Below are 21,324 nucleotides of genomic sequence, written 5' to 3'. Positions count from 1 at the left end.
AACAGATATCACTTTGAGCAAGCCAGTTGTAGAAGTGTTGACCTAGGATCAGACCCCCCCTCCTGCTGTATATGTAATCTAATTCATTATGATCTATAAGGCAGCACTCTTACTCTGAGAAGCTTTATGAATAACGGCCATGGGAAACATTACTACAACATTTTAGCTTTGCCAATACAGGCTGGTGTCTGAAGTTAAAATGGGCCCTATTATCCTTCTGCCAAGAGGAAAGCAAACTTTGGGTAGAGTTATAGTAGTCATTAGCATTTAAAAACTCTCGCCAGATGAGGCATACTCATGATATTCCCCGTACTGAAATGGACCCCTAAATTCAGCCAAATTGCACTTAGTTTTTCCATTTCATTGACCTTTTATTGAATCAAAATCATATTTCAATTACAAAGGGGCCGAAGGCTAATTTGATTTGGGTTATTTTGAAGAATTAATGTTGTGCAATAAACATTTATTACAGTGAAAACTTTGGGGGTTTTAATAAGCCAGAGAAGCCCAGAGGACGTGCATGCTTAATTGTTATGTGGTAAATTGCATTGTTGCGGCATTGCCGTGTGTAATGACTGTTCAGAAGTAAAGTGATGGTTTCCACTAAAGTCAAGACAATTAGCTCGACAGAGATTCCCTTGTTGTTAAATTGATTAAAATATGTTTAATTACCCATTTGAAAAATGTGCAATGTTTTACACACTTGTAGAAAGTGGTCAATGAGTCATAAGCTAGGAGCTAAGCTAGTGTTATGATTGAGACTACAACCCTATTGGCTGCTTCTATAAGTTGAGAGAGAAGCTTTAGCCTAATCAATGTTTGTGATCGTCCAGAGTCAAATGGTTAGTGGTCCTTATCTGGCAGTAAAGCTAACCATACTACATAACATCACAACAGTTCTGACAATGCTTTGGCCCTGTTGGCATCCCCTTATCAATCAAATGTATTTATAAAACCCGTTTTACATCAGCAGATATCACAAAGTGCTTTATAGAAACCCAGCCTAAAACCCCAAACAGCAAACAATGCAGATGTAGAAGCATAGTGGCTCTGAAAAACTCCCAAGAAAGGCCGGAACCTAGGAAGGAACCTTGAGAAACCAGGCCCTGAGGGGTGGCCAGTCCTCTTCTGGCTGTGCCGTGTGGAGATTATAAGAGTACATGGTCATTTAAGACCAAGATGTTCAAATGTTCATAGATGACCAGCAGGGTCAAATAATAATCATCACAGTGATTGTAGAGGGTACAAGACAGCAGTTGGTTGGGAGGGAGTCGGGTAAAAAAAGGTCAGGGGTCAATAGCCACAGGCAGAAGAATTGAAACTGGAGCAGCAGCACGACCAGGTGGACTGGGGACAGCCAGTAATCATTAGGCCAGGTTGTCCTCGGGCTCAGGTCCATGGAGGGTGGAGAGAGATGGGAGAATTAGAAGGAGCAGACTTAATTTCACACAGGACACCAGATAAAACAGGAGAATTACACCAGGTAGGACAGACTTAGCCCCCCAGAACATACAGTTGAAGTCGGAGGTTTACATACATACAATTAGGTTGGAGTCATTTAAAACTAGTTTCTCAACCACTCCACAAATGTCTTGTTTACAAACTATAATTTTGGCATGTCGGTTAGGACATCTACATCTACAGCATTTTTCCAACAATTGTTTACGGATTATTTCACTTATAATTCACTGTATCGCAATTCTAGTGGGTCAGAAGTTTACATGCACTAAGTTGACTGTGCCTTTAAACAGCTTGGAAAATTCCAGAAAATTTGAGTCAATTGGAGGTGTACCTGTGGATGTATTTCAAGGCTTACCTTCAAACTCAGTGCCTCTTTGCTTGACATCATGGGAAAATGAAAAGAAATCAGTCAAGACCTCAGAAAAAAATAGTTGACCTCCACAAGTCTGGTTCATCCTTGGGAGCAATTTCCAAATGCCTGAAGGTACCGCGTTCATCTGTACAAACAATAGTATGCAAATATAAACACCAATGGACGTCGCAGCCGTCATACCACTCAGGAGGGAGATGCGTTCTGTCTCCTAGAGCTGAACGTACTTTGGTGTGAAAAGTGCAAATCAATCCCAGAACAACAGCAAAGGACCTTGTGAAGATGCTAGAGGAAACTGTTACAAAGTATCTATATCCACAGTAAAACGAGTCCTATATTGACATAACCTGAAAGGCCGCTCAGCAAGGAAGAAGCCACTGCTCCAAACCGCCATAAAAATGCCAGACTACGGTTTGCAACTGCACATGGGGACAAAGATGGTACTTTTTGGAGAAATGTCCTCTGGTCTGATGAAACACAAATAGAACTGTTTGGCCATAATGACCATCGTTACATTTGGAGGAAAAAGGGGGAGGCTTGCAAGTCGAAGAATACCATCCAAACCGTGAAGTACAGGGGTGGCAGCATCATGTTGGGGGGGGGGGTGGTGCTTTGCTGCAGGAGGGACTGGTGCACTTCACAAAATTGATGGCATCATGAGGTGGGAAAATTACGTGGATATATTGAAGCAACATCTCAAGACATCAGTCAGCAAGTTAAAGCTTGATGGAAAATGGGTCTTCCAAATGGACAATGACCCCAAGCATACAAAATGGCTTAACAACAACAAAGTCAAGGTTTTGGAGTGGCCATCACAAAGCCCTGACCTCAATCCCATAGAACATTTGTGGGCAGCACTGAAGAGGCGTGTGTGAGCAAGGAGGCCTACAAACCTGACTCAGTTATACCAGCTCTGTCAGAAGGAATGGGCCAAAATTCATCCAACTTATTGTGGGAAGCTTGTGGAAGGCTAGTTGCTAGTAAGAAGCATAGGGGATAAATGGCAGCTCTATAGACAACTCATTCAGTGCCCGTATGACTTTTGTCAGAAAGCCATTATAAAATATCTGATGGCAAATATTTAGCAGTGAATTTTATACAAGTGTAACTTCACCTCGTGCGCCAGAAAACTGAGACTCACCGATGGAACACTACAGACTCACCAGCTCCTGTTGTGCTATTTACAAACCATTACGTGACTGGCGCAACTGGGGAACTATAGTAAGCTGACAGCAAGTATTAACTTAAAAAGTAGCTACAAATATTCACATTTATTGAAAAACTTCAAATAGGTACTGGCTGTTGGTAACTTCGGCCTTGCCTGGAAAGGAACAAACATCTGTGTTGGGAGATTTGTTTTAGGGGGTCTGTAATGTATGTTATTGTTTTAAAGTGGTAATCTGCAGTTAAAATAATAACAATGGGCCTGGAGAATTGTAACCACTCTCAAATTCATCGACAGAGCTATGGAGGCAAGGACTGATATATTTTAATATTTTGGTTTCTGATGGGGTACAACAGTTGAACTAAGCTCATAATTGTTAATTTATTTTCTTCAAGAATCAATGGGTACATATCATTAATTTATAAGTCCAAAAATGTATGTCGCAACTGCAGATTGCCCCTTTTAAGTGTCTAAAGTGAATTAGAATGTTGTTTGCTTAGGGGTTTTGTTACTAAAAAGGAGGAAGTTAGCCAACAGGTGATCCACTAAAATAACAATGGGAAGTCAATAAATAGTTGGTGTGAGTCATTGTGTAACTATTATCCACATTTTTCTTCACTGTTCTTAGTAGGGAGGGATATCAACTATCCTAGACTTGGATAGTTGGACAATACTTACCTCCACTTCCACACATACATTATTACTGTATATTACAGCAATGATTTATGGACCTGCACGAGCCAAACGGGGCTTACTGCTTGGTGTCATTCATAGGTGTGGCTGATCGTGTGTGTCCATCTGTTACTGTGTATTGGTTGTTTAGGATATTCTCTCACACACTATTTTCAAATGGATCTTATTGTTCACATTGTGCCTTCCCTTCAACAGAACGTACACATAAGAACATTGGCTGACGACATGGTAGGGCGTCCTGTTTTCATTTCTGTGTGTGTTTTTGTTTTGCATCATCGTCTTTGTGTCATGGCAGCACAGGAAGATGAACTGACATCTGTGGATTGATCAAGGAAACCAGGGTTACGCGGGGCCTTCTGTTAACCAAGTTGGGTTCCTGTATGATTGTCTTTACAGTATTTGAGGGTGATGTTATGTACCCAAAAAGTAACGTCCTTTAATATGAAAAAAGTTTAGATCTATTTAAAAAAAAAAAAAAAGCCTAATCAGTCAAATATTACAGGAATGAATCCAACAGTATTCTGAATCGGTTAGGATTACATGCTTTATTTGTTACACGTTATTCCTCCTAATAATTTAACAAAGAACAAATGCACTGTCTTTGGGTCACCAGTCATGTTCACCATCATTGGTTTGACTTGCCCTGATCCTTCCATAACGATTTCAGTGTAGATTCAGGTGTGACATCATTGATTTAATTTCCTTTAGTCTTTATTTGTCTTATTCCATTTCATATGTATGTGCACTCATCCATTCCGCACCAGCATAACCCCTAAACCCATATAGCTAATACTAATGACGACTGACTAACAGCGTGGACTTACCCTCTTCTGACTCTGCAACAAAGGTGTGTGCTGCAGGCAGCATCTCGTTTCAACTTATTCTATCTTCCGTCATCAGACCTGAATACATATGAGATGCTCTTGATTTAACGCTTGCAGTTGGCACTTTTGGAGCTATTCCATTTGTTCCATTGCACCAGGCAAATTAAATAATGTACTGCTCAGGTAAAGGTATGTACATTAGACCTACATTTCTTCTGTATTCATCGGTGTAGCTAGAATAGCTGAATACAGTGAGGAGAGAGTATCTTCCTAATGTAGGTATGTTCCTCTGTACTGTACTACTGACTCTCATAAGTCTGTGATATTGAACAAACAACCTACAGGGTTAATAGTAAGTGTGAAGGTGAGTCAAATCTATGACTCTCACTGTAGTTTACAGTGCACTGTTTTATTATGTACTATTTTCATTCAGATAGACATGAACTGTACAGATTAATGAATCAGAGCAAGCAACGTTACCCATTTTTCACGCACATAATTTAATCTAACAGAAAAGATGAACGATAAAACATAATGAACGAACACTAGGTCTGTCCCTTGTCATAGGCAAACACTTTACTTTAGCCGTCCTGTGGTACCACCCCAACCTGGAATTGAGCCCAGCTGATGCTCGTTTAAAGGTTGGGAAGGAGATGGAAAGACATGTCAGGAAAGGCATATGACAGCATTACACAACCTTACAGTATGTTAGCATTCAGAAAGCCTAACGCCAAGGGAAATACTCCTAGATAAAGCCTATATGTCACTATGTTATGTAAGCATTCAGAAAGCCTAACGCCAAGGGAAATACTCCTAGATAAAACCTATATGTCACTATGTTATGTAGGCATTCAGAAAGCCTAACGCCAAGGGAAATACTCCTAGATAAAGCCTATATGTCACTATGTTATGTAAGCATTCAGAAAGCCTAACGCCGAGGGAAATACTCCTAGATAAAGCCTATATGTCACTATGTTATGTAAGCATTCAGAAAGCCTAACGCCAAGGGAAATACTCCTAGATGAAGTCTATATGTCACTATGTTATGTAGGCATTCAGAAAGCCTAACGCCGAGGGAAATACTCCTAGATAAAGCCTATATGTCACTATGTTATGTAAGCATTCAGAAAGCCTAACGCCAAGGGAAATACTCCTAGATGAAGTCTATATGTCACTATGTTATGTAGGCATTCAGAAAGCCTAACGCCAAGGGAAATACTCCTAGATAATGCCTATATGTCACTATGTTATGTCAGCATTCAGAAAGCCTAACGCCAAGGGAAATACTCTGAGATAAAGCCTATATGTCACTATGTTATGTAGGCATTCAGAAAGCCTAACGCCAAGGGAAATACTCCTAGATAAAGCCTATATGTCACTATGTAAGCATTCAGAAAGCCTAACGCCAAGGGAAATACTCCTAGATAAAGCCTATATGTCACTATGTTATGTAGGCATTCAGAAAGCCTAACGCCAAGGGAAATACTCCTAGATAAAGCCTATATGTCACTATGTAAGCATTCAGAAAGCCTAACGCCTAGGGAAATACTCCTAGATAAAGCCTATATGTCACTATGTTATGTAGGCATTTAGAAAGCCTAACGCCGAGGGAAATACTCCTAGATAAAGCCTATATGTCACTTTGTAAGCATTCAGAAAGCCTAACGCCTAGGGAAATACTCCTAGATAAAGCCTATATGTCACTATGTTATGTAGGCATTTAGAAAGCCTAACGCCGAGGGAAATACTCCTAGATAAAGCCTATATGTCACTTTGTAAGCATTCAGAAAGCCTAACGCCTAGGGAAATACTCCTAGATAAAGCCTATATGTCACTTTGTAAGCATTCAGAAAGCCTAACGCCTAGGGAAATACTCCTAGATAAAGCCTATATGTCACTATGTTATGTAGGCATTCAGAAAGCCTAACGCCTAGGGAAATACTCCTAGATGAAGCCTATATGTCACTGTTATGTAGGCATTTAGAAAGCCTAACGCCGAGGGAAATACTCCTAGATAAAGCCTATATGTCACTATGTTATGTAGGCATTCAGAAAGCCTAACGCCGAGGGAAATACTCCTAGATAAAGCCTATATGTCACTATGTTATGTAGGCATTTAGAAAGCCTAACGCCGAGGGAAATACTCCTAGATAAAGCCTATATGTCACTATGTTATGTAGGCATTCAGAAAGCCTAACGCCGAGGGAAATACTCCTAGATAAAGCCTATATGTCACTATGTTATGTAGGCATTCAGAAAGCCTAACGCCGAGGGAAATACTCCTAGATAAAGCCTATATGTCACTATGTTATGTAGGCATTTAGAAAGCCTAACGCCAAGGGAAATACTCCTAGATAAAGCCTATATGTCACTATGTAAGCACTCAGAAAGCCTAACGCCAAGGGAAATACTCCTAGATAAAGCCTATATGTCACTATGTTATGTAGGCATTCAGAAAGCCTAACGCCTAGGGAAATACTCCTAGATAATGCCTATATGTCACTATGTTATGTAGGCATTTAGAAAGCCTAACGCCAAGGGAAATACTCCTAGATAAAGCCTATATGTCACTATGTAAGCACTCAGAAAGCCTAACGCCAAGGGAAATACTCCTAGATAAAGCCTATATGTCACTATGTTATGTAGGCATTCAGAAAGCCTAACGCCTAGGGAAATACTCCTAGATAATGCCTATATGTCACTATGTTATGTAGGCATTCAGAAAGCCTAACGCCAAGGGAAATACTCCTAGATAAAGCCTATATGTCACAATGTAAGCATTCAGAAAGCCCAACACCTAGGGAAATACTCTGTCATAACGCTTACTGTACGCACTTTGGTAACGCCACATTCTTTCCCTTTCAGCGTGACCGGATCACCAGTTTTCGGAAGACTGGGAATAAAAAGGACAAGCCCCTGATCCAGCACTCCACAGACCCCCTGTCCACTCAGGTAGAGATGCCCATGCCCCAGCCCCTCTTCGACGACCGCTCCATGAACCTCTCCGAGAAGGAGATCAACGACCTCTTTGAGAAGATGATGGTAAGTCTGATACTGTGTATGTCCTTTTGAACCGAATGTGTATATAGCCACCTATAGCCACCACTATCCACAGTGCTCTCCTATAAGAGTTAATGTACAGAGTCCCTGTGTGGATATGTACTAAAGGATAACTATTGCTCCCGTCCACCTTCCACCATTACTTGAACCATAAAGATGTAATGGGTAGAATGGACATGGTTACTGCATCTACGTCTTCAACTCTCTGTGGGGCCTTTTTAGTACTAGCTACCAATCACATTGTTATTTTACTGTTCACCAGAGTCTCTGATCTTTAAGTGGATCTCTGATTTCCACTGGTTGTCATAGTAATGATACAATTAGATGTGATGTGTTGACAGCTTGCTGTGGCACATTAAACCAACTCTTGCCAAGGAAATGTAGCAGGTTTCTATTCTATATATTCACATGTCAATGTGGGTGCTTTTGTGTCTCAAACTATGCCCCACACTTCTCTTTCTTGTAAGCTGCAGGCAGGGAGCTCTGTGCTCAGTCTAAGCCTCTACAGAACAGTACTTACCTGGTTCGCTGCACAGAGCTGAGTCACAGCTCCGAATTCACACTGACGCTTAGCATAGAGAGCACATTGATCACAAAGAGAGACAGGAGGGAGCTTATCAGTGTAACACTATCGTGACTTCTCAATTAACTCTGTAACTCAAGTTCACTTGACTCAGCCCTCATTCAAACAGAGAGCTCCATCAGAGCTACAGAGAGCTCCATCAGAGCTACAGAGAGCTCCATCAGAGCTACAGAGAGCTCCATCAGAGCAACAGAGAGCTCCATCAGAGCAACAGAGAGCTCCATCAGAGCAACAGAGAGCTCCATCAGAGCAACAGAGAGCTCCATCAGAGCAACAGAGAGCTCCATCAGAGCAACAGAGAGCTCCATCAGAGCAACAGAGAGCTCCATCAGAGCAACAGAGAGCTCCAGAGAGCTCCATCAGAGCTCCAGAGAGCTCCATCAGAGCTCCAGAGAGCTCCATCAGAGCTCCAGAGAGCTCCATCAGAGCTCCATCAGTGCTCCATCAGAGCTCCATCAGTGCTCCATCAGAGCTCCATCAGTGCTCCATCAGTGCTCCATCAGTGCTCCATCAGAGCTCCATCAGTGCTCCATCAGAGCTCCATCAGTGCTCCATCAAAGCTACAGAGAGCGCCATCAGAGAGCTCAGTCAGAGCTGCGGAGAGCGCAGTCCGAGCTACTGAGGGCGCCGTCCGTCTGCCTAACCAGGCTCCTCGCTACACCAAAAAAGTTAGCTTGTAACAGTGAACCTCTTTTATGGGATACACATAAGGCAATTCTAGGTCTTGTGGCATATTTTTTTTAACTATACCCAATTCAATGGAATTGCAACCCCCTGCATGCACAGTGCATTCTTCCATCACAAGTGCAGTGCACTCTTCCATCACATGTTCAGCTGATTCTCAAGATCTTGCACACAGATACTTTTGAGCCCACACTACTACAGTGTCTGAGCCTAGGACTACATGCTTTCTGGTAAGTTTTGATTTCAATACTGGGTGGGGTGAATATATTTTATGACAGATCATTTTTTGTAAAGTAATAAATAGTAGCCTTCAGCAAAGTGTGTTTAAATAATTTCTAAGTTGTTAACAATTTCTGCTAGTTAGTTTTTGCTGCCATGTGGGTTTTAGCTTGCTTATGCCTGCTAACGGAGGACTGTTAATTCACCTGTTTCCATACGTTTAATTTCTCTTACAAAGGAGTTGTTTAATCTCACTGCTTAACTCTTTGTCTGTACATGGAATTGTATATATTTATTTATTTTTACTCATAATTTCTCATCTTTACAGGAAAATGTCACGGGCACTATCTTGTGTGGAGACAATTCACTGCAGCTAATGTTGAAGGAAAAGCTGTGTAGATTTACAAATACTGTCCCAAATCATATGTGAAGAATGCAACAAAGATGCAAAATCATCTGGCCAAGTGCATAAAGTTCCCTTAGCGCTCAAAACAAGCAACATCTGACAAAAGTCCCTCTACTTCTATTTGAGCTGAAAATGATGAATCAGACACCTTATCGATAGCAACAGCTCATGGTCCTCCTGGAATCATACGTTTTTTTTTTACTCAATGGAGGAACGTAGTCAGAGAAATGCTGCTGAATGTCTTGCGAGCTGTGTATGCAACTTGTTCACCTCTAATCCTCATAGGCAATGTGTATTGGAAGAGATTTCTGAATGTTCTTCGCCCAGCATACACCCCTCCAACCAGACATGCTTTATCTACTCATTTGCTAGCTGCAGAGTTCAACGGAGTTGAAGTGAAGGTCAAGCAAATCATAGAGAAAGCAGACTATTGCAATCATCTTTGATGAGTGGTCGAATGTTCGTGGACAAGAAATAATTAACTACATCTCCAACCAGACACAGACATACCGGTCTCTACATGATCTGAGCTGAAGGCAGTCATCAATGACCTTGTACCACAGAAGGTATTTGCACTGGTGACAGACAATGCTGCGAACAGGCAGGCTTCTTGGTCTAAAGTGGAGGCGTCCTGGAAACACTCTACAAGAGAGCCAAGGAAATTGTTAGGTATGTGAAGGGTCATCAAGTTATAGCAGCAATCTACCTCACCAAGCAAAGTGAGAAGAATAAGCGCACCAAATTAAAGCTACCCAGCGACACCCGTTGGGGTGGTGTTGTCATCATGTCTCCTGGAGGGGAAGGAGTCTGTCCAAGAATTGGCCATATCACACTCGGCTGATATGGACAGCCCCATCAAGAGGATCCCCCTGGATGACGTACAGTGCCTTGAGAACATTTTCACCCTCTTGGCATTTTCCCATTTGGTTGCATTACAACCTGTATTTTAAATTGATTTTTATTTGGATTCCATATAATGGACATACACAAAATAGTCCAAATTGGTGAAGTAAAATGAAAAATATTACTTGTTTCAAACAATAAAAAAAATAAAAAAACAGAAAAGTGGTACGTGCATATGTATACACCCCCTATGCTTTGAAGCCCCTAAATAAGATCTGGTGCAACCAATTACCTTCAGAAGTCACAAAAATTAGTTAAAGGCCACCTGTGCGCTATCTAAGTGTCACATGATCTGCCACATGAACTCAGTGTGTATATATACACCTGAGTCTGCAACACCACTAAGCAAGGGGAACCACCAAGCAAGCAGCACCATAAAGACCAAGGAGCTCTCCAAACAGGTCAGGTACAAAGTTGTGGAGAAGTACAGATAAGGGTTTGGTTATAAAAAATATCCAAAACTTTGAACATCCCACAGGGCACCATTAAATCCATTATTAAGAAATGTAAAGAACATGGCACCACAACAAACCTGCCAAGCGAGGGCCGCCCACCAAAACTCACGGACCAGGCGAGAAGGGCATTAATCAGAGGGGCAACAAAGATACCAAAGATTACCCTGAAGGAGCTGCAAAGCTCCACAGCGGAGACTGGAGTATATCACCATAGTATATCACCATAGGACCACTTTAAGACGTACACTCCATCGAGCTGGGCTTTACGGAAAAGTGGCCATAAAAAATGTTTGGTGTTCGTCAAAATGCAATGTACTCGGGTTCGACAATTTGATCAAATTAAGCTTTTTGACAATCAAGGAAAATGCAAACCCAACACCTCATCACCCCGAGAACAGCATCCCCACAGTGAAGCATGGTGGTGGCAGCATCATGCTGTGGGGATGTTTTTCATCGCTAGAGGCTGGGAAACTGGTCAGAATTTAAGGAATGATGGATGGCGCTAAATACGTAAATTCTTGAGAGAAACCTGTTCCGGTTTTCAAGAGATTTGAGACTGGTACGGAGGTTCACCTTCCAGCAGGACAATGACACTAAGCATCCTGCTAAAGTAACACTCGAGTGGTTTAAAGGAACATTGAAATGTCTTGGCATTACCTAGTCAACGCCCAGACCTCAATCGAATTGAGAATTTGTGGTATGACTTAAAGATTGTTGTACACCAGCAGAACCCATCCAACTTGAAGGAGCTGGAGCAGTTTTGCTTTGAAGAAATGGCAAAAATCCCAGTGGCAGGATGTGCCAAGCTTATAGAGACATATCCCAAGAAACTTGCAGCTGTAATTGCTGCAAAAGGTGGCTGTACAAAGTATTGACTTTGGGCGGGTGGATAGTTATGCACGCTCAAGTTTCTTGTTTGTTTTACAAAAATATTTTGCATCTTCAAAGTGGTGGGTATGTTGTGCAAGTCAGATGATACAAACCCCTAAAAAAATAATTTTAATTCCAGGTTGTAAGGCAACAAAATAGGAAAAATGCCAAGGGGGTGAATACATTCGCAAGCCACTGCATTATGGGAGAGAGTGGTTAGAAGCCTGGAAGTCCTGAAACCTATAACAGTAGTTGTTGCACAGGTTGAGGGAGACAATGCCATCATGTCTTATGTTCAGAGTCTGCTTGCAGATGTAAGAGAATAAATCCGTACTGCCCTGCCCACTTCACTTTTGCTCCAAGCAAAAGTTAAGTTCTGCAGTTCTGAAATATATCAAAGCGTGAAGACTTCTGCCTGAAGCCCATACACTCCGCAGTGTACATGTTGGACCCAAGTATGCTGGCAAGAGCATCCTGTCTGGTGCCGAGATCAACAAGGCATATTGTGTCATCATTACTGTCTCTCCCCACCTTGGCCTGGATGAGCAAGGTTCTTGGCAGTCTGGCGAAGTACACTTCTAAGCAAGGGCTTTGAGATGGAGATGGAATATTGCAGTCGTGCCAACATATCTTATCAGCCACCTGGTGGAAGGGACTTTGTGGATCTGAGGCTCTTTTCCCTGTTGCCTCCATCATCCTCCAAATCTCACCAACATCAGCCGCCTCCGAGTGCAACTGGTCCTTGTTTGGGAACAAACACACCAAAGCACGCAACAAGCTGACCAATACAAGGGTAGAAAAATAGTGTCCATCTGGGCAAACTTTAGGCTTTTTGAACCTGACAACGAGCCCATCCTCTACAAGATTGGGAAGTAACAGTGAAGATGAGGCCTTAGAGTTTGATGTTCAATAGGTGGACATTGAGGAGGTCCAGGGAGAAGACATGGAAGCCTGAGAGGAAGACAACCAAAGCTTTAGTTTCTAGACTATAATTTTACAGATGTATGTTGAAAACATTTTTGGGAGATGCGATGGATCATTGGGATCATTCAATATTCCCTTTTGTTGTTAAATGAAATCATCCCATGTGAACAGTCAACTCATATAATTAAAGTTCAATTCGTAATTAAATAGTTTATTTTATTTCTATTGGAAGGATTTAATAATTTGCAATTATGTCTACTTATGATATGGGAAATATATCCAATGCAAAAAAATACATTTTAAAAAGTATTAATATTAATTCCCGTTAATTCCCATATATTCCCGTTAATTCCAACGGAAAGTTTCTACCACCCGAATATTCCCCCAAAATGCTCAACCCTAGATACATCCATAATAATGAGCTAATGATGTGGGATTTCCCCTGATCGTTGATAGGCCTTTGTATATATCCATACAAATTATGCTGATTCATGATTTTAACTGGCTGAGAAACTGCCTACTTGTTTGTCTCATCCCGACTCCCGACACGTTCATTGCAATGGGACAGCTGGAGATTGAATTTGAATATTGAAACAAAGTTGCACATGTCAGATAGACCAGACCGCAATGTTTATGCAAATCTCCGCTGTTGAAAACTAAATGTTCGGTAAATTGTTTTTAGATAATGTCTCGATTATTTTTTATAGTGAAGATGATGTTTATACGTTTCCTTGGCGGAGCTGATGAGACAGTGCTTTGCTCAGTCAAATGGGTATTTTAATATCAGAGATTTAGCCGGTGGTAACTTGTAGACACCAGCTGGAATGCGGTTTTAACCAATCATCATTCAAGATTAGACTCACCCGTTGTATAACTGACCACTATTTTTTTATGTCTGACCTACCGTATGTTTGACAGTGCTTAGTTGAACTGTCGTACACCATCAGAACCCAGAAAATAAGCTTGTTTTACTTCAATGTTTGTAAACAAAGTCAATGTAAACAAATACTGATTGTATAGCCTCAACGTGGTTAAAACGATGTATGGTCAATCCTGACATTCATGGCTCTGTCTATGAATTTAAGAGTGGTTACATTTCTCCAGCCCCATCCCTCAGCTTTTTACAGAAACAGGGGAGGGGAGTATGCTTTTTAATTGTTAATTTTTTAAATATTTTATTTCAGCTTTATTTAACCAGGTAGGCAAGTTTGAGAACAAGTTCTAATTTACAATTGCGACCTGGCCAATATAAAGCAAAGCAGTTCGACACATATAACGGCACAGAGTTATACATGGAGTACAACAAACATACAGTCAATAATACAGTATAAACAAGTCTATATACAATGTGAGAATATATGGTGAAATAAGGGAGGTAAAGGCAATAAATAGGCCATGATGGCGAAGTAAATACAATATACAAATTAGACACTGGAATGGTAGATTATTAGTAGATGAGTGTGCAAAGTAGAAATACTGGAGCAAAATAAATTAGTAGTAGAGTAGTAGTAGATGAGTGTGCAAAGTGGAAATACTGGAGTAGAATAAATACAATAGGGGAAGAGGTAGTTGTTTGGGCTATTTATAGATGGGCTATGTACAGGTGCAGTGATCTGTGAGCTGCTCTGACAGCTGGTGCTTAAAGCTAGTGAGGGAGATAAGTGTTTCCAGTTTCAGAGATTTGGCGACGAGTATGAAGCGAGGGCCAGCCAACGAGAGCATACAGGTCGCAGTGGTGGGTAGTATATGGGGCTTTGGTGACAAAACGGATGGCACTGTGATAGACTGCATCCAATTTGTTGAGTAGGGTGTAGGAGGCTATTTTGTAAATTACATCGCCAAAGTCGAGGATTGGTAAGATGGTCAGTTTTACGAGGGTATGTTTGGCAGCATGAGTAAAGGATGCTTTATAGCGAAATAGGAAGCCAATTCGAGATTTAACTTTGGATTGGAAATGTTTTATGTGAGTCTGGAAGGAGAGTTTAGAGTCTAACCAGACACCTAAGTATGTTGTCCACATATTCACACAAGTCAGAACCATCCAGAGTAGTAATGCTGGACGGGCGGGCAGGTGCAGGCAGCAATCGGTTGAAGAGCATGCATTTAGTTTTACTTGTATTTATGAGCAGTTATAGGCCATGTAAGGAGAGTTGTATGGCATTGAAGCTAGTCTGGAGGTTAGTTAACAGTGTCCAAAGAAGGACCAGAAGTATACAGAATGGTGTCAGCTGCGTAGAGGTGAATTAGAGAATCACCAGCAGCAAGAGCGACATCATTGATATATACAGAGAAGAGAGTCGGCCCAAGAATTGAACCCTGTGGCTCCCCCATAGAGACTGTCAGAGGCCCGGAAACAGGCCCTCAGATTTGACACACTGACCTCTGTCTGAGAAGTAGTTGGTGAACCAGGCGAGGCAATCATTTGAGAAACCAAGGCTGTTGAGTCTGCCGATGAGGATGTGGTGATTGACAGAGTCGAAAGCCTTGGCCAGGTCAATGAATACGGCTGCACTGTATTGTTTCTTATCGATGGCGGATAAGATATTGTTTAGAACCTTGAGCGTTGCTGAGGTGCACCCATGACCAGCTCGGAAACCAGATTGCATAGCGGAGAAGGTATGGTGGGATTCTAAATGATCGTTGATCTGTTTGTTAACTTGGCTTTCGAAGACCTTAGAAAGGCAGAGTAGAATAGATATAGGTGTGTGGCAGCTTGGGTCAAGAGTGTCCCCCCCTTTGAAGAGGGGGATGACCGCAGCTGCTTTCCAATCTTTGGGACTCGCAGACGACACGAGAGGTTGAACAGGCTAGGGGTGGCAAGGTGGAAAGCGTAGAAAAATGCTTATTGAAATTCTCATTTGTAGTGGATTTATCAGTGGTGACAGTTTCCTATCCTCAGTGCAGTGGGCTGTGGAGGATGTGCTATTATTCTCTGTGGACTTTACAATGTCCTAGAACCTTTTTATTATTAAATTATGAATTTTTTAATTTTTTTATTTTTACCCCTTTTCCTCCCCAATTGTTAGTAATTACTATCTTGTCTCACCACTACAACTCCCGTACGGGCTCGGGAGAGACGAAGGTTGAAAGTCATGCGTCCTCCGATACACAACCCAACCAAGCCGCACTGCTTCTTAATACAGCGCCATCCAACCCGGAAGCCAGCTGCACCAATGTGTCAGAGGAAACACTGTGCACCTGGCAACCTTGGTTAGCATGTACTGCGCGGCCGGTTACGACAGAGCCTGGGCGCGAACCCAGAGTCTCTGGTGGCACAGCTGGCGCTGAAATACAGCTCCCTTAACTACTGCGCTACCCCGGAGGCCTCCAGAACTTTTTTGAGTTTGTGTTGCAGGAAGCAAATTTCTGCTTGATAAAGCTAGCCTTGGCTTTTCTAACTGCCTGTGTATATTGGTTTCTAACTTCCCTAAACAGCTGCATTTCACGGGGGTTGTTCGATGCTAATGCAGAACGCCATAGGATGTTTTTGTGTTGGTTAAAGGGCAGTCAGGTCTGGAGAGAACCAAGGGCTATATCTGTTCCTGGTCCTACATTTCTTGAATGGGGCATGCTTATTTAAGATGGTGAGGAAGGCATTCAAAAAAAGTAACCAGGCATCCTCTACTGACGGGATGAGGTCTATATCCTTCCAGGATACCCGGTCCAGGTCGGTTAGAAAGGCCTGCTCGCTGAAGTGTTTTAGGGAGCGTTTGGCAGTGATGAGGGGTAGTTGTTTGACCGCAGACCCATTACGGATGCAGGCAATGAGGCAGTGATTGCTGAGATCTTGGTTCAAAACAGCAGAGGTGTATTTAGAGGGCAAGTTGGTTCGGATGATATCTATGAGGGTGCCCGTGTTTACGGATTTGGGGTTGTACCTGGTGGGTTCATTGATAATTTTTGTGAGATTGAGGGCATCAAGTTTAGATTGTAGGATTACCAGGGTGTTAAGCATGTCACAGTTTTGGTCCCCGAGCTCTGAAGATGGATGGGGGGGAAATCAGGGTGGTCAATAGCAAGAGGCAACGGTGAGAGACATGTTTTTAGAGAGGTGGATTTTTAAAAGTCGAAGTTCAAATTGTTTGGGTATAGACCTGCTGCTGATTAATACTTCTGATACTTTAAGTTACCCTATTTCTTATAGTTACTCTATATAACTATGAGACAACCATACAATTCTGTAGTGATGGTGATACAGAGCGTTTGGTTACTGTAATTACTGTTACTATTTCCTGTTACCAGTGAAGATGCACCTTTTTCGACTGAATTTCACCAGATATCAGGCAGGTATTTATAGGGTAACACTCATATGGCTTTAACAAGCTCCTCCTGTTGTGTTATGCACTAGAGTGTGCCTATCTACCCAAGTGTGGTAATAAACTGAATTTGTATCAGTTAAACCTGTTGTTGTGCGTCTCCGTTGAGTCTTAGGAGCAGTTTATATCCAAGCAAGAAGGAGTTGAGGTATGCATGCCTGCAGCCAGCCAGCCAGCCAGCCCAGCAGGCTGTGAATCTCCATCATTGAGGATAGAAGATTATTCCACGTAACATATTAACTGCAGAGAAGGAAGCCTACATTATAAAACAATATCTGAATTCAAAAGAATGTTAGCTTCTAGTCACTGTGCAGTTAGATGTAATTTATTGTACTTAGACGTGACATGTACATGGTGTCCGTCCATATTTAAATGTAAACAAGGGTAGCTGTGTTCCCTCATACATCCAAGGAAGGACATTGCTTTATTAAAAAAAATGAATAGTAAAATCCCCCACACACATGGCTTTAGTAGGAGAGGACATGTTGATCAATGAGCTTTCCGATGGGACTCGCTGGGTAAAGCTCAACATTATCCCCGTGTGGGGTTCTGCTTGACTTAATGAAAGGAGAGGAAAAGGGATGCTTGACATTCCCATCAGTTTTATGGTTGTTTGTTTGATTTATACTGTGAAGCATTTGATCATCACAGAGATTAGTCATTTTGTCACTGGAGCATATGCTATATTAACCCCAAGTACTAAGTAGGAGCATGTACTACACTGAACAAATACAACATGCAGTATTTCAAGGATGTTAAAGTTCATAAAAGGAAATCAGTCAATTTTAAATAAAATAATCAGGCCCTAATCTACTGTTAGTCACAGATGCCTTTAAAACAAAGGTAGGGGAGTGGATCAGAAAACCAGTCAGTATCTGGTATGACCACCATTTGCCTCATGCAGCGTGACACATCTCCTTCAGATAAAGTTGATCAGGCTAGAACATGCTCAATAACAGGTATGTAAACAACATTTGAGTGAAATAAGCTTTTTGTGTGTATCAAACCCCACTTACTGGTTTACCGATCAAGTGGGTTAATAGTTTCCTTGTGAACCGTACTCAACAAGTGAAGTTTAACTCCGCCATCTCTACGTCTAGAACGGTGAGTACGGTAGCGTACTTTCACCGATACTGTACCCAAATGATTGTCAAGCCTCTGACTCAACCCACAAGTTTTTAAATATGAAGATCACACTGCTGTTGTGGGTTTCCTCCAGGAAAGACCAAGCCTCTCTTCAAGGTTATGACAGAGAAATGTCAAAATTCGTCCAGTGGTGTGCAGATAACTTTCTTGAAGTAACCGTTAAGAAAACAAAAGAGATGGAAATTTATTTCAGAAGGAAAAAACTACCCCTGCCAAAGATCAATGGGGAATCAGTCCATAGAGTGACCACATATACAGTTGAAGTTGGAAGTTTACATACACTTTGAAGGTTGGAGTCAGGTTGGAGTCATTTAGAACTCAATATTCAACCACTCCACAAATTTCTTGTAAACAAACTATAGTTTTGGCAAGTCGGTTAGGAAATCTACTTTGTGCATGACACAAGTAATTTTTCCAACAATTGTTTACAGACAGATTATTTAACTTATAATTCACTCTATCACAATTCCAGTGGGTCTGAAGTTTACATGCACTAAGTTGACTGTGCCTTTTAAAAAGAAAATTCCAGAAAAATTGTCATAATTATGTCATGGCTAATTGACATAATTTGAGTCAATTGGAGGTGTACCTGTGGATGTATTTCAAGGTCTACCTTCAAACTTGTGAAGCTAGAGGAAACAGGTACAAAAGTATCTATATCCACAGTAAAATGAGTCCTATATCGACATAACCTGAAAGGCCGCTCAGCAAGGAGGAAGCCACTGCTCCAAAACCGCCATAAAAAAGCCAGACTACGGTTTGCAGCTACACATGGGGACAAAGATCTTACTTTTTGGAGAAATATCCTCTGGTCTGATGAAACAAAAATAGAACCGTTTGGCCATAATGACCATCATTATGTTTGCAGGAAATGGGGGGGATGCTTGCAAGCCGAAGAACACCATCCCAACCATGAAGCACGGGGGTGGCAGCATCATGTTGTGGGGGTGCTTTGCTGCAGCATGGACTGGTGCACTTACCAAAATTGATGGCGTCATGAGGTGGGAAAATTATGTGGATATATTGAAGCAACATCTCAAGACATCAGTCAGGGAGTTATAGCTTGGTTGCAAATGAGTCTTCCATATGGACAATGACCCCAAGCATACTTCCAAAGTTGTGGAAAAATAGCTTAAGGACAACAATGTCAAGCTATTGGAGTGGCCATCACAAAGCCCTGACCTCAATCCCAATGTGTGGGCAAAACTGAAAAGGTGTGTGCGAGCAAGGAGGCCTACAAACCTGACTCAGTTGCACTATGTCAGGAGGAATGTGCCAAAATTGAACTAACCTATTGTGGGAAGCTTGTGAAAGGCTACCCAAAACGTTTCCCCCAAGTTAAGCAATTCAAAGGCAATGCTACCAAATACTATTTGAGTGTATGTAAACGTCTGACCCACTGGGAATGTGATGAAAGAAATTAAAACTGAAATAAATCTCTATTATTCTGACATTTCACATTCTTAAAATAATGTGGTGATCCTAATTGATCTAAGACAGGGAATTTTGACTAGAATTAAATGTCAGGAATTGTGAAAAACTGAGTTTAAATAAATTTGGCTAAGGTGTATGTAAACTTCCAACTTAAACTGTAAGTACCTGGGAATCAAAATAGACTAACTGAAATTCAATGACTGCCTTTGCAAAGATAAATTGCTACAAAGAATATATTATTTTTTTACGCACACTGAACTATTTTAATGTTGACCGCCATATCTTACATATGTTCTATAAATCTGTCCTGCAGAGTGTGCTGTCTTTTGGTCTGATTTGCGCGTTCGGTAACATGCGAGTGCCAGACCTAGTCAAGCTTCAGCGCTTGATTAAGACGGCAGGAAGGATAAATTGGTATAGATCAAGAATCAGCCACCAGCCTATACACAAAACTCTTCCTCCTAAAACTTGAAAGAATTTTACAGGACACCTCTCATCCCCTTCACTCAAAATTTAGTCACAGTAGCAGCCAAACAAGGGGAAAGACACTTCTTCAAAAGAAAACAGATAGATATGGGGACTCTTTTATTCCAACAGCCATTAGGCTGTATAATAAATAGTATGTTGGTCCCTCGAGTATACAGCATATTGCACTTTCACTTTTTATGTCTAGCTATAGCATACTGTCTTTTTATGCTGGTGGAATAATAAAGTTGATCTGAATAAAGTTGATCTGAATCTCCGAGGTCAAACCTGTTTTGCAATCCCTGCTTTTTACTCCATAGAAACTGGCCCTGGTTGACTCTTTGTGTATACTGCCAGATTGAAAATCTAACAAAAAGCTTTCTGCCCATTTCTTTGAAGCAGTCAAGGCTAAATTACCCAGGCTTCATTGCATAGGTCTCTGTAAGTGTGTGTGTGTGTGTCTATGTGTCTTTTATCATACAATGGTCTTTATTGCGGGAGCGAAAGATGCTCCTTCTTTTTAAAATTATTATTTTTTAATTTTTAATAAAAAAAAAAATCACAAGCTGCTTTGTGCTTTCTTGCTTCTTGGTGTTTTCTTGCCGCTTGGTGTTTTCTTGCTGCTCTGTGCTTTTCTGCCTCAGCGCACCTCATGCCCTGCCTGTCACTCAGCTCACCTCTCAATTACTGTGTTTGTGCTCACTACGCCGTGACATTAAACTCAGGCTTCCATTTGCTCAGTGACGGAAGGCATGTTTCACGGCGGCTGAAAATGTGTTGCACCGAGAACCCTCACTGAAAGAGAGATTACAGTAATGAATTGGAAGTAAAAGGACTTGTATTACCTTTACGTGCTTTTGAAGCCACCAGCACCAACTTGCCCGGATCTATAGATGGCAGAGCATGTTCACAGCTGAAGTACCACAAGCAGCCTATGTTGAAATGATAATACAACTTGAATTGGAGTAGCTAAGTCTAGTCAAATGCGTCATCTTATTCTCAATACATAGATACTCAATACAGAGTATTTGCATTTGGTTGTTCTCTGTGTCTCTCTTCGTATCCCCAGCACTTATTGATCGATAACATGGCATACACTGCTGTTTTCAAATGAGTTCCAAATTAGGGTGTTAGTGCTGACCAAGGAGTCCCTTGGTGTTCTTTAATGACTAGGACAAATCCAAATGGGTTTTTCCTTCAGAATGTTGTCTGCATGTCACTCAAAGCTAGAATAAGCCCATAATGCTGCCAGGTCATCAAAAGGTTCTGGGAAGAAGAGCTGAACAGGGTTGGTTGATGCGGACAAATTATCTTCTCCCGGCCTGTTAAGAAACCACTGGAGGAGT

General features: G+C 41.5%; 1 protein-coding gene across 4 annotated transcripts in view; it reads left to right on the top strand.

The window, feature by feature from the left end:
• LOC135526552 (protein diaphanous homolog 2-like) overlaps positions 1-21,324 on the top strand; it is a 728,420-nt gene that overhangs the window by 25,245 nt on the left and 681,851 nt on the right. For all 4 annotated transcript variants that reach the window (XM_064955040.1, XM_064955039.1, XM_064955037.1 and 1 more), the window contains exon 3: positions 7,379-7,555. In XM_064955040.1, coding sequence (XP_064811112.1) covers positions 7,379-7,555 — 177 coding nt within the window. The remainder of the gene's footprint in view (positions 1-7,378; positions 7,556-21,324) is intronic.

Source organism: Oncorhynchus masou, chromosome 32, assembly GCF_036934945.1.
Source record: "Oncorhynchus masou masou isolate Uvic2021 chromosome 32, UVic_Omas_1.1, whole genome shotgun sequence".
NCBI lineage: Eukaryota > Metazoa > Chordata > Actinopteri > Salmoniformes > Salmonidae > Oncorhynchus > Oncorhynchus masou.
Note: the sequence above shows the minus strand (reverse complement) of the source record. Positions and strands in the feature narration are given on the sequence as shown.